General features: G+C 44.7%; 1 protein-coding gene across 1 annotated transcript; it reads left to right on the top strand.

Moving 5' to 3' along the window:
- The first annotated feature begins 4435 nt into the window (after positions 1-4435).
- On the top strand, positions 4436-10933 carry LOC147717277 (ADP-ribosylation factor-like). The gene is made up of 2 exons (XM_086920502.1): positions 4436-4935; positions 10564-10933. Exons 1-2 carry the CDS (start codon positions 4646-4648, stop codon positions 10853-10855), a joined length of 582 nt encoding a protein of 193 aa, XP_086776628.1. The 5' UTR covers positions 4436-4645; the 3' UTR covers positions 10856-10933.
- Positions 10934-12996: the final 2063 nt, after the last annotated feature.

Here is a 12996-nt window from a genome sequence, read left to right as displayed (position 1 = left end):
CCACGCGGTGGACTCAAAATGGCGTCTGGAGTGGACCAGGAGGGTCCGGGGTGCCTCTCTTGAAGAAGGAAGCAAGGGCCAGTCCGGAGCAACCAGACCAGCAGCAGTGATGTCGTCGGGCGTCGTGAAGAAGGCCACAAGCCAGCCGGCTAGTAGCCACACAGCGCGGTGAGCACGCAAAAGCAGAAGGGCCCCACGCAGATCGTGGAGATGCTGGAGGGCTGATCTTCGGTGCTGGAGCTGCTCAGGGTTGGGGCTTCTCGGACCCCAAAGCACTCACCAGTGGAGCACACGGTGGGCTTGTTGCAAAGAAGTCGTGCAGTCTTGGCGATCGTCGGTCCCTCGAGGTCTCGTCGCACTCACAGTTCTCAGCTTTGCTGTAGAGGTGAGTAGAGGTCAGAGGTGCCAGGGAAGCCGGGTCTCGTCGAGCTGGGTCGTCGGATTCGTGAAGAAGGACTTGCAGCAGACCGCAGTGTTCTTAGGATGGTGCCTGCGGATGCAGGGTGACTACTCCCTAGCCACAAGGGAGAATCTTGAAGAAGGAAATCTTGATGTCTTTCGCAGAAAGTCGTGTCTTGATTCCAAAGATGATCTAATTTGAACAGGGGGCCCGCTCCTATCTTTATACTAAAAAAAGGGGCTGACCCGGTGACTAGGTCCTGCCTATGGGTGGGACTAGGAGGGGGGTGGTTACACCCCTCTGCCATGCCGGACTTTCCCCAGGCCAGGGGCTGGTGTGCCCCTGGAACTGGTTCTGACCGGCCTATGCGTAGTGAGCACCGGGGTGCCACTCAGCAGTCACCTTCCTGTAAAGCCCTGCCTACCCAGGATACACAAAACCATGTCTGGGACGGTGCTAGCACCGCCCCTGACAGGAAACCCTTTGTCCAGGCTCCCCTCGCTGGAAGGACTCCCAGCTGCAGGGGGTCAGACTCGTGTCTGTGGTGGCAGCATCAATTTTGTGGAGCTGAGGCTTCGTTTAACTTTAACCGGGGTTCACAGCTACATACATGTCGTGTCCCTCTAGAAGGGTGGAATGCTAACCCCGTCGCCAGAATTGGCGAGGGGTTAGTATTCCAATTCGTATGACACCTTACTCGACATGTTTTGATAAAGCAATACCAAAGATAGCATTTAACCGCGAGGATTATAATGCACTTAAGAGTATATGGTATGCGATATCATGGAACAGCTATTAGGACTTGATTCCGCAAGCTGCAGACAGGCTCAGCTCATGCCAGAGCACCATCTCACACGATTCCAAGCACTCTGCCTTCAGGATTGTTAAGGCCTGCCATAGGAGTGACTGATAGGAATCTGTGTGTCCATTTTAGGGTTAGATATAGGTATACTATATCTACAGCAAAGGGTGATTACACGACTTTGCCCCAGCTGTCATGCAGCCAGTTGTGTCAAATTTAGGAGGCCAGCCAGGGGTGGCATAATACATGCTTCAGCCCCTGGTAGGCCCTGGGTACACCTATGCCCTGAGTTACAGGGTCTGATAAGGTGGCCCAGTACCAATTGGTAAATGCACCTAGGGTACATGTTGTAATTTAGAGAGAGAACAGCCAGGCTGTGGGTCTGATTGGCAGGCCCACAGCCAGAGAAAGTCGTAAACCAGTGAAACAAAAGCAAAAAATCTGAGTGATCATAGGATTGCAGACCCTACTCTCCTACAATGAACTCTTGACTTTGCTTTGAGAAGTGAAGGGGAAAAGGAGGACGAGACTGGTGTAAGGGATGATAGAATTCTATTTTGAATCCCTGAACCGTCTCCAGCACCCAAGCATCTCCGGAGATTGCGCGCCAATTGGCTAGAAAATGGCGGATCCTGCCCCCCAGAACAACACTGCATACAGGAAGAAGTCTCACCTGAAGTGGCGGAATCCTGATATCCACCGGAGTTGCCGCCTGATCGTCCTTTTTTGTACTGACCACGTCCTTTCCTGGAAGGGTAGAAGTTAGAACGCTGGGCATAGCCTGAATCCTGCTGGCCTCCCCTGTGGGACTGATAACCACGTTGAGTGGATTGGTATTGACCACGGCCGGACGAGCGTCCCCTGTTTCGTCCTGCCCTGTTGAAAACCGGACGCATGGCCCGTTTCAAGGATGCCTGTGCTTTGTCAATACTGCTGAAAGTACTTACGAAATGCGTGAGTTCCTTTAAGAAAGGCTGGCCGAAAAGAAGACCCTGGGCCGCAGCCCCTGCCTCAGAAGATGAAAGTTCAGATAATTTCGGGTCCAACTTAAGTAGAATAGAACGCCGCCGTTCACTAGAGAGTGCACAGTTGGCGTTGCCCAACAGGCATATGGCACCCTGCGCCCATTCAATGAGGTCATCAGGATCCACCGTTGAGGAAGCCTCCTTGGCGCGGAAACCCAGATCCAGTATTTTAGTGAGAGGGCCTAAGAGGTCCAAGACCTTGTCCTGGCAAGCTCGCCAGGAACGATCCAGACCCTTCTTGGGGTCCTTTGAAAATTTCTTCATATACGTCAACATGGTAGGGTCGACCTCAGGCGTGTCCGCCAGGTTATCCGCCAAATCAGGCCGCGGACACTCTGAGCGAAGACGCGCACGCACGTCCTTATCAAATGGATGGCGGATATATTGTTGAACATACTCCGCCACAGCCGGGGAGGGGAGCCAGGCAGAGGAATTAGGGTGTATAATATCTTCAGGTTCGAAAGTCAAGACAGAAGGCTGAGAAGGTGCGTCAACAAAATGTTCTTTACATTTACGCTTTTTAGGCGGAGGAGGCAGAACCTCTGAGGAGGCTGAGGAAGCATCATGGTCGTCACTCTCAACATCCACAGGAATAGTCTTCAACTTGGAGGAGGACAATGACCGTGCCAGTTTACGAAAGTCAGAAGAATGAGGATTACCAGGAGAAGCGGACTTCTTGGAAGGCACCCAACCTTGCTTTTGCGCATACTGCGTCAAATGGCGTTTCAGGGGCGTAATGGCGCGAACTAGCGCCTTGTTCATGGAATGCTGAACCCCCTTGTCCAGTGCCTCAACAAGGTCCTGTTCAAAAAATTCGGACCCCTCCTCCTCATAGTCACCCTCCTCCTCATAATAATAGGAACCACTCATGGTACACAGGGAACGTGTAATTATAGCCCACCAGGTGACTAGAAATCCGGTATGTCAGTGACACAGTCAGAGGGAGTGAAAAAACCTCACAGCAAGCAAGTTCAAGCAGAATAAACTGCGTGGAAAAACACTGTTAGAGCGTGGAGGGAGGCTTGCTGACCAAAAAAGACAGACACTCTTGGCAAAGCCTATGCAATTATACAACCGGAACTTTGTATCTAAGCTCCGGTGTCAAGTGGGGCCAGCTGAAAGGCGGTGGGCGTTTTCGTCACACAGACGCGTTCAGGAGCCGGCGCTGCAATGACAACAACGCAGCGTGAGGAGGAAAGGCAGCGTGACAAAGGTCACGCATGCGCAGAGACACCGGCTGGCCAGACAGCACCGGAACCGCTCGCGCTAGACGCGCGCGAGTCAGAACCACCCCAAACTCCCTCCACCAAGAACGGGAACACAGGCAACAAGTGCCCGACCCAGGGAGGTAGCACACGCTCCCCACCGCGAGCGCCGGTCGAATTGAAGAGACAGAGCGAACAGCAACAATAGCGCGAGAGAAGCGCTTTCAAAGCGGCACACGCAAGCAAAGCGAGAACAACAGTATTAAAACGCACAATGCAAGCAAGTAAGCATGTAAGAATATCAATAAAGCACTTAACTGGCTGCGGAGCAGCAAAGAAAGAGGAAGTGGTTACCTCTATGACTGTTTATATACCATTGGTGTACTCTATGGTTACCCTGGGTTTATGGGTAATGTAGTTTTTTGTTTCTTTACTGTTCTGTGATTGGCTGCTGTATGTCAGTAAAGAAATTGAGTATAAGCATAATCAGAGCCTCCTGTCCTGAAATAGAATTAATTCATCCAGTGTCCTTCTTAACAGGGTCACTTTAGTACCACATGAGGGCACAAACCCCGACAAGTCTAGTGTCGGACCCACTCGGGGTCCGGCGCTACCTATCGTCATTTCCGGCGCACCAGTGGGCAGGGGGCCAGGTATATCTACCTCCCACGCCCATCCGGCAACCAATTTCGCACCGAGGTCGCACGCCATCCATTGCCAAAATCACTATTGCCAAATTCAGGGCCTAAATATATTTCAACTAACGTTCTTTCAGTTCCTTGAATGACATCTCTTAAGATTGTGCTGTTTAAATGTAAAAGTCGTTCAAATTTAAATGTAGAAAAAAGCCTGAGCTGTGTAAAAGCTGAAGGTGTGTCTGCGGCCTGCAAAAGTCTTTCCTGTGTCAATTCTTCTACTTTGTCGACCCGGAAGCAGCCGTCGCCTCCAGCGTCATGGGCTCCAGCAGTGCGCAGGGTGACAGCTCGGAATACAGGCAGTAGGATCTCTAGTGACCTTCGCCTCCAGTGGTTGCTAAGCACCGGAAGAAAACATAACAATGAGGATTTTAAACCGCGTGCACATAAAGGACGGAGAGAAACCTGTCAAAGTTATGCATAGCAAAGATGGGCGTGGTCCAATGCCAACAGAAATTTTAGGCTTCAGATAAAGACGAGGAAATAGCAAAAGATTGACATAGCTTCTGGACCCCGCCATGGGCCAGCTTCTGAGTATGATCAAAGACGCATTAATTGGCTTCTGTGGGTTCAAAGCCAAGATTGTGATGATGGGCCTCGACGCTGCGGGCAAAACCTCCGTCCTGTACCAGCTGAAGCTGAACGAGGCCGTGGTTACCATCCCCACCATTGGCTTCAACGTGGAGACCGTGAGGACGGTGAACAACGAGTCCTTCACCATATTGGATGTGAGCGGTAGGAAAAACATACGGGCCCTGTGGAAGCACTACTTCACCCACGCGGACGCGCTGCTCTTTGTGGTGGACAGCGCGGTGTAGAGTGCTTAGATACTGGTAAGATTCTTTATTATTGTTATGGTTTGTTAATTGCTCGTGCACATGATTCTCATGTTACACGCGCAGTGTTTTCTTTTAAGTGTATTGCTTCTCGTGGCATCCCTCACACGCAACCTTCAACTGTGGGTCTGTGACTTCTACAGTTGAGGATTGCCGTGTGTGGATGTGCTCCTGTGGTGCTCTGTTACTTGGAAATTAAACTCACCTGTTCTTCAACCTACAAAGACTCCTGCTTGTTCCTGTAACCTCGGAACTTACCTTCTTTACATTTGGCGACGTGGGACTTCTTTTACTTGAAATTCAGAGCATCACCAATTTTTGCACCTTCAACTCCCTCATCGGATTAATCCAGGGCATGCTGTGCGTTTTCTCCACGAAAACCCGCTTTGAATTAACCCCTCGCATCAGGATTTCGGACATTTTATTCACTTTCCCGACTTCTCTTCACTGATGCGCTTCCTTATGACGTGAGACGTTCGCGAGTTGAGTCATCTCCTCGCTCAAACCACACGTCACTACGCGCACGCGCGCAATCACGCAGCTACGCAGAGGGGCCATTTTATTTTGTTTTCAAAGCGTTACCATGGTTACATTTTCACGATCGGAAGGATCGGAAGGTAAATTAATCATCGCATGCCTCTGAAATCTTTAAAATACAACGGTGAGCGGATATTTAAAGTTATTTCATTATTTTGTTTTGCATTTTAAACCTTTAAAAGGTCGTTTTACAAAACAAGTTGTTTTCTCTTGAACATTTTTAACAATTTCAGACTTTTGCTGTAAGGTCGTTTTACAAAACAAGTTGTTTTCTTTTGAACATTTTTAACAATTTCAGACTTTTGCTGTAAGGTCGTTTTATTACAAAACAAGTTGTTTTCTTTTGAACATTTTTAACAATTTCAGACTTTTGCTGTATTAAAGCATTTTACATTTATTTTCATTCAAACAACATGGCTACTAACCAGCAAATTGTTGCTCTGAACTATTTTCTACCACTTCCTGGTAAACCTAAAGAACCTTGGAGACATTGGTTCCAAAATTTTGAAAGTTACTTAGTTGCTATTGGGGCTGATGAATATGCACCTAAGAGAAAAATGGCTATTCTCTATAGTAACCTTGGAAAAGAAGGAAGACAAATTTTTAATAATTTGCCAAATCCTCTTCCTGCTTCAGGAAGTGGTGATGAGATTAATGAATATTCTGCTGCAATTTTAAAATTAAAAAGAAAATTCCTTGATCAACCTAGCGTTATCCTTGAACGTTTCAATTTCATGAAAAGGCGTCAAGAACAAGACGAAACTGTTGAAGAGTTTATCTCCGCCTTGAGGAATCTCGCTTCTGAGTGCAGTTTTGGCTCTTATTTGGACACAGCTCTTAGAGATCAATTTGTATATAACTGCTGTCACAAAAAAATTCAAGAGCGTATTTTAAGCTGCAGAGATCCATCTTTATCAGAAGTTCTTGAAATGGCCAAAGGAATTGAAAGATCAATTGTTTCTTCTAAGTGTATCTCTGAAAGTACTTCATCTTTTACTCCAAATGACTTGAATGTACACGCAGTTTATTCCAAGGGCAAGCCATTTCAAAGACCTTTTCAAAGGAGAACAAATACTTTTTGTTTTCGTTGTGGTTCCAAAACACATTTAAGTAACAGCCCTACTTGCCCAGCTCTAGGCAAAAAGTGCACTTTTTGTCAGAAAAATGGTCATTTCCAATCAGTATGTCGTAACAGAAAGAATTCTCAAATCAATAACATTTCTTATTTTTCAGGCGAAGATGCTGATATTCAACCTATTGATTCTGATTTAAAAAATGTTACTATAAGTTCAGTTAATATTGATTCTAATAAGGGAAATTTAGCTGTAAAAGAAATTCTCTCTATTCAGTCTGTTTCCATTTGCATGATTGATTGTATTAATTCTGAACGTGTGAAAGATCCCACTTGTCTAGTAATTATTGATCATTTGGAAATTGACATGATGGCGGATTCTGGTGCCCCTGTGACCATTATATCCGATCATTTGTTCAATACCCATTGGTCTTCAAGAATTACTCTTGAACCTTTAGACATCATTCCTAAAGGATATACTGGCAAACACATTGACATGTGGGGTTTCTTTATCACCACTGTAACTTGTTTGGGGAGGTGTATCTACACAAAAGTATATATAGCCACTAATGGCAAATGTATTGTAGGATGGCAAGACCTTGCTAAAATGGGCCTCAAACTTGTTCCTGGCTCAGAATTTCCCGTTCAGATTAATGAACAAAGTACCTTTTCCTTCATTAACTTTATTGATGTAGGTATTGTTAACAAAATTATTGCTGATTTCCCAGAAGTTTTTAACGATTCAGTTGGTATGATAAAAAACTACGAACATCGCATTCGTCTCAAGCCCAACGCTATTCCCGTAATTCACAAGTTGAGAAATGTTCCCCTTAACGTGAGAGACGATTTAAAAAAAGTACTTTTGAAAATGGTTGATGAGAAAATAATTGAAGCTGTAGATTCTTCACTATGGGTTAGTCCTATTGTTGTCGTGAAGAAAAAGGATTCCAGCATTCGTCTCTGTGCAGATCTGAGATCACTCAATCAAAATATTCTCATTGACTGTTATCCTTTGCCCAGAATTCAAGAGCTCCTCACCGGCATTGCAGGATCAAAATTATTTACTCTCTTGGATTTAAGGAGCGCTTACCATCAAATCCCCCTGACTAAATGCTCCTCTGAACTCACCACTTTCATCACTCCTTTTGGGGCTTTTAAATACTTAAGACTACCTTTTGGTTTGGCAAGTGCTGCAAGTGTGTTTCAAAAATTTATGGACAGTGTCTTGGCTGGTGTTAAAGGTGTACAAGCATACCAAGACGATGTTTTGATCCACTCTAAAAATGTTGATGAACATATTAAGGATTTACGAATTGTTCTCTCTCGTTTCAAAGACGTAGGAATCACCCTAGGTGAAAAGAAATGTAAATTCTTTGTAGAAGAATTAGATTATTTAGGTCATTCTATCTCCACCTCAGGTATCAAACCCAAACTTTCTCTCACTCAGGCTATTTCTAGTGTACCTGTCCCTAACAACAAGGACACTTTGAGATCATTTCTCGGTCTCACCGAATATTACTCGAGATTTGTCATGAACTATGCCCAGTTGATTCAACCTCTTAGGATGCTAATCAAAAAGGATGTTAATTTTACATGGAATGATGAAGCAAATCTGGCTTTTGACAACATTAAGAAGGTTATTGTTAATGCTCCAGCCTTGTCATCCTTCACACCAGGTCTCAAGTGTGGCATCTACGTTGATGCCAGCCAGAAAGGGCTTGGTGCAATCCTTTGCCAATGGAATGGTGCTGCAGAACACACTATTGGTTTTGCTTCAAAGTCACTGAATCATGCTGAATGCAATTATAGCACCATTGAAAAAGAGGCTCTTGGTTGTGCGTGGGCTGTAGAAAAATTCAAAGTCTACATTTGGGGCTCTCATTTTTTGTTGTATACTGATCATAAGCCCCTACTTAATCTTTTGAATGGGAATGGTACAGGAAAAGCCTCTTCGAGGTTGGTAAGAATCCTCTCTAAATTACATGACTTCAATTTCAGCATCCACCATATCGCTGGTGGTAGAAATATGAGAGCGGATGCGCTTTCCAGGTTACCCTTAGAAAATGATGATGATGTTCTCAAAGATGACATTGAGTGCGTCGTTGCTTCTTTAGAGGATTTGGTCTTTTCTCCGCTCTCCATTTCTGAGGGAGATTGGTTCAAATGCTATTCTGAAGATGAAACCCTTGTTGCTGTAAAAAACTTAATAGTTTCAGGATGGCCAAGAATTCGTTCTCTTCCTGCCCCTTTAAAATCATTCGCTCAAGTTTCAGATGATTTGACCATTGTCAATGGTATAGTTTTCAGGGGAGATCGTTGTGTTCCTCCTATGGTTTTGCGTAAAAAGTTATTTTTTGCTGCTCATCAGGGTCACTTAGGTGTAGGCGCTACCTCTCGCAAGCTGAAAGAACATTTCTGGTGGCCTGCCATGGATAGCAATGTCAATGATTGGGTTGATTCTTGCAGTACCTGTCTGTCTTCTGACAAACATTGGAAATTACAAAATCTACCCTTACACAGTGTCCCCATTCCTGTAGAATCCTGGGTCAAGGTTGCTGTTGATTTTTCTGGCCCTTTCGAAATTCTCCCTCAATCTCAACGTTATATAGTCTCCCTGGTTGACTATCACTCAAAGTGGTTTGACTTTGATTTCTGTACCAATCCTGATTCCGAGTCAGCCATTAGATTTTTAGAAAGAATTTTTAGGGTGGAAGGTCCTCCTAAAGAAGTTGTCAGCGACAATGGTTCGCATTTTTGCTCCCGTGTTATGGAGGAATTTTTGAAGAAGTTTGATGTCAAACACTTGAAGGTTGCCCTTTACTCCCCTGCATCCAATGGTTTGGTAGAACGGATGAATAGATTTTTGAAAGAAGGCATTCAAACTGCTTATTCTTGCAAAATGAATGTTGAAACCTTTTTAAGGGAAAAGGTTTGGGCCTATTTGATTACCCCTCACTCCACTACGGGCATTTCACCGTTCAGACTACTTAAAAAAAGAAACCCACATGGTACTGTCTGCCCCTCATGGATCAAAGATTTGACCCCACAAGTTTCCAAATGCATTTCCTGCTCTGACAAATTGAGAGTAAAAAGTAATGTTGAGAAACAGCAATCTGTACAGAAGCGGAATTTTGATTCCAAAATCATTTCCATCCCTGAAATATTTACTGTGGGTGATTGGGTCATGTTTAAAACCATGGATAAAGTCAAGAAAGGTCTCTCCAAGTTTTCCATGCCCACTCAAGTTCTTAAGGTCTCTAAAGGTTCCCTGTTTTTAGATAAGAGAGGGTGGCGCAACAAACGCTCACTTGTTAAACTTACCCCTGAGCAAGCCATGAATATTCTCAGAACTAAACATGGGTATGAGAACTCTTCTTATCTTTCTTTTGATTTTCCCACCCTGTTAGATGTTCCTTTGCTCTCTCAGGTAGAATCTTCGTCCTTCAATGATTCCACCCTTACTTCTCAAGAGATCACAGGTGATGTGTCTTCACCTTCTGCTGAGGTCATTCCCCCTCCTCAAGACACCTTAGAAAACATTGACATATCTGGTACATCTCCCTCTTCCTCCAATTCAGATGTGTCAACCAGAACTCACAGGAATTGTTCTATGCCTACACGCTTTAAAGACTTTTATGTAAATTAAGTTTTATTTTCTTTAGTCAAGTTTCCTTTTCATTCTTTGAGGGAAGGGAGGAGATGTAGAGTGCTTAGATACTGGTAAGATTCTTTATTATTGTCATGGTTTGTTAATTGCTCGTGCACATGATTCTCATGTTACACGCGCAGTGTTTTCTTTTAAGTGTATTGCTTCTCGTGGCATCCCTCACACGCAACCTTCAACTGTGGGTCTGTGACTTCTACAGTTGAGGATTGCCGTGTGTGGATGTGCTCCTGTGGTGCTCTGTTACTTGGAAATTAAACTCACCTGTTCTTCAACCTACAAAGACTCCTCCTTGTTCCTGTAACCTCGGAACTTACCTTCTTTACACGCGGACATCGCGCGCGTCCCCGAGGCCCGGGCTGAGCTGGACGCCATCTTGGAGTATGACGAGATGCGGGGTGTGCCGCTAGTGGTCCTGGCCAACAAGCAAGACCTAGCCAGGGCACAGAGCCCCTCAGTGCTGGAGGAAGAGCTGGGGCTGAGGCTGCTCGGCCGTGATTGGCACATGCAGACCTGCTGCGCCACCACCGGCTACGGGCTAGCAGAAGGCCTGCAAAAACTGTCCGAAATGATCAAAAAGCGCAGGAAGGCTATTCAGAGCAAGCCGGAGACCGGATAATTTTGTCTGAACATGATGGTTCTGACGGTCATCCATTGTAAAGTGGGACTGAGTGCAGAGAATGTTGCTTAATGGCGAGCGCGGCCGACTCAAAAGCTGGAGAACCAGGTTCGAGTCTGGCAGGCCAATCATACATGCTGTGATTCTGGGCAAACCATTTGTAGCATGCCCAAGAATGAATGAGTTCGACTGTAATGCAACTGGTGCTTAAAGCGCTCTGATTCTTTCGGGTCTAGTTCGCGCTATGTAAAACTGCACATAATCATTTGGTTCTCCTGACTCGATAGTTCCTTGAAAACAAAATGTTCTGCAGTGAAGATAAAACGCTGCAGATTTAGGGTTTGGTGCCATCTAATGGTAGCAAACATGTTAGCTACCCTGTCATGAACAAATAGAGAAGATTCGCTCTAAAACCTGTGAAAGTTGCAAGGTGAGAGGGGCCTCAAAAATCGCAGGACCTGGGTAATTCTCTTGCCACAGCTTCCCCTGTCCCCGGTGGGCCTGCACCGGGGTAAGCTATTAAATTCGGATTGAAACAGGATGATAAACGAAGTTAACATTTGCTGATCTATTAAAACACGCCCCTTCCAGTTTATTTTATTGCATTGCACATTTACGTAAGCAAATTGTGATGTTTCTAACTTATGCAAACCAATGCTTAATACAATGAAAGGTTTTGCTCTGGTCGGTTATGTATTTTTAAAAATATACCATGAAAGGTCCGTCTTGACATGCAGAATATTCTTCAGAAATATGGCAAAACATACAGGCAAACTCCTTTTGTGGTTGTACAGATATGATGTTGCATGCTGCAGAAATTTCTGTAAAATAATTTACATCACGTGGACTGCTTGAATAAAGCATAAACATAACAGCGGAACAGGAGATTTGCCTACATCACTGGGAGTCATGAAGGTAATGAAAGCAGGAATCAAGGGGCATTTTTCTCTGCTAAAATCAGATCAAAGGCAATAAAAGCAGAGCAGAGTGATGAAGGACCCTACTTTCAATATCAGTTCACTCTGTGGCCCAGATTTGCTAACGTTTTGCAGAGGGGTTGAATTTTATGTGTTATGATATATGTTGTGTAATGTTGGGATTTACTATCCAATGCAAATCAGGAATGTGTTACTTAGCATCAATGGGGTGATCCATGGCTGGTGAAGGGGCATTCCCATGTAACGACCCATGGGTTTTGATGCAAATTCCTATCTACAAACACTGGTAGACAAGGATTTGTGCCAAAATCGTATGGCTCCTCAAGTCAGGTTCTATAAAGAAGGCCACACAGGACTAACAAGAAGAGATGTTTAAATTGTCCATGTTTTTCCAACTTTGCATGTGTACTGCATTGTACAGCACACATGCAAATCTTTATAGCATAGTATTTCTAGTACATTACCTATATATCAAAGAACGCACACACTCTTGCACAACGGCGCAAGGGTGTGTACGGTGGTGAATGCCTGCCAAAGTGCGCCTGCTCAGGGGGACAGAAACAATGCACCATATTGTTAGATATGGAGCATTTGTCTTCCTCCCTTGGATGCAACTCAGCGTAGAAACGTTAGTGCCATTTTGCCTTGCATAAAAAATTGTAAATCGGGGCCTGAAAGTCTATCAAAATTCTGCTGTTTCTGCTAAGTGGCCCCTTTGTTTTTCATCAGGCAGTCATTTCAGGGCTGGCTACAGATAGCTTGAAGTGATTGCGTGACTTCATGTCATCAACACCAAAAAATATACAAGAAAATAGGCTTTGGGTTACCTGCCTTCATCTATTACCATTCATAGTTTGGGATGAGCCCAAAAGATTTATTCAGTCTCACCATTATTAGCCATTAGATGTGTTAGTCCTTATGCTTAAAGTGCTTCCCATTTCAGTGATTGGATGGGCAAGTGAATTCTGAATGCATTGGAATGAAGTTACAATTCTCTTCCTAAAAGTGTTTCAGCAATTCTGTTGAGGCACCTCAACCTGTGATTTTGCACCTACATGTGTTTTGCTCCTAAATGTAATTCATAGTCTAAAACATGTTTCCACACACCTACTGATGTTGTGCACAAGATGATTTTCCACTGTGATGGAATTTTGTATCTAAGTCTGATTTTGCTTCAAAACGTGATACTAAAATGTTGCTCAC

The sequence above is a fragment of the Lissotriton vulgaris genome, chromosome 5 (assembly GCF_964263255.1).
Source record: "Lissotriton vulgaris chromosome 5, aLisVul1.2, whole genome shotgun sequence".
Classification (NCBI taxonomy): Eukaryota; Metazoa; Chordata; class Amphibia; order Caudata; family Salamandridae; genus Lissotriton; species Lissotriton vulgaris.
The sequence above is the reverse complement of the archived record's forward strand: the minus strand, read 5'-3'. Positions and strand labels throughout refer to the sequence as shown.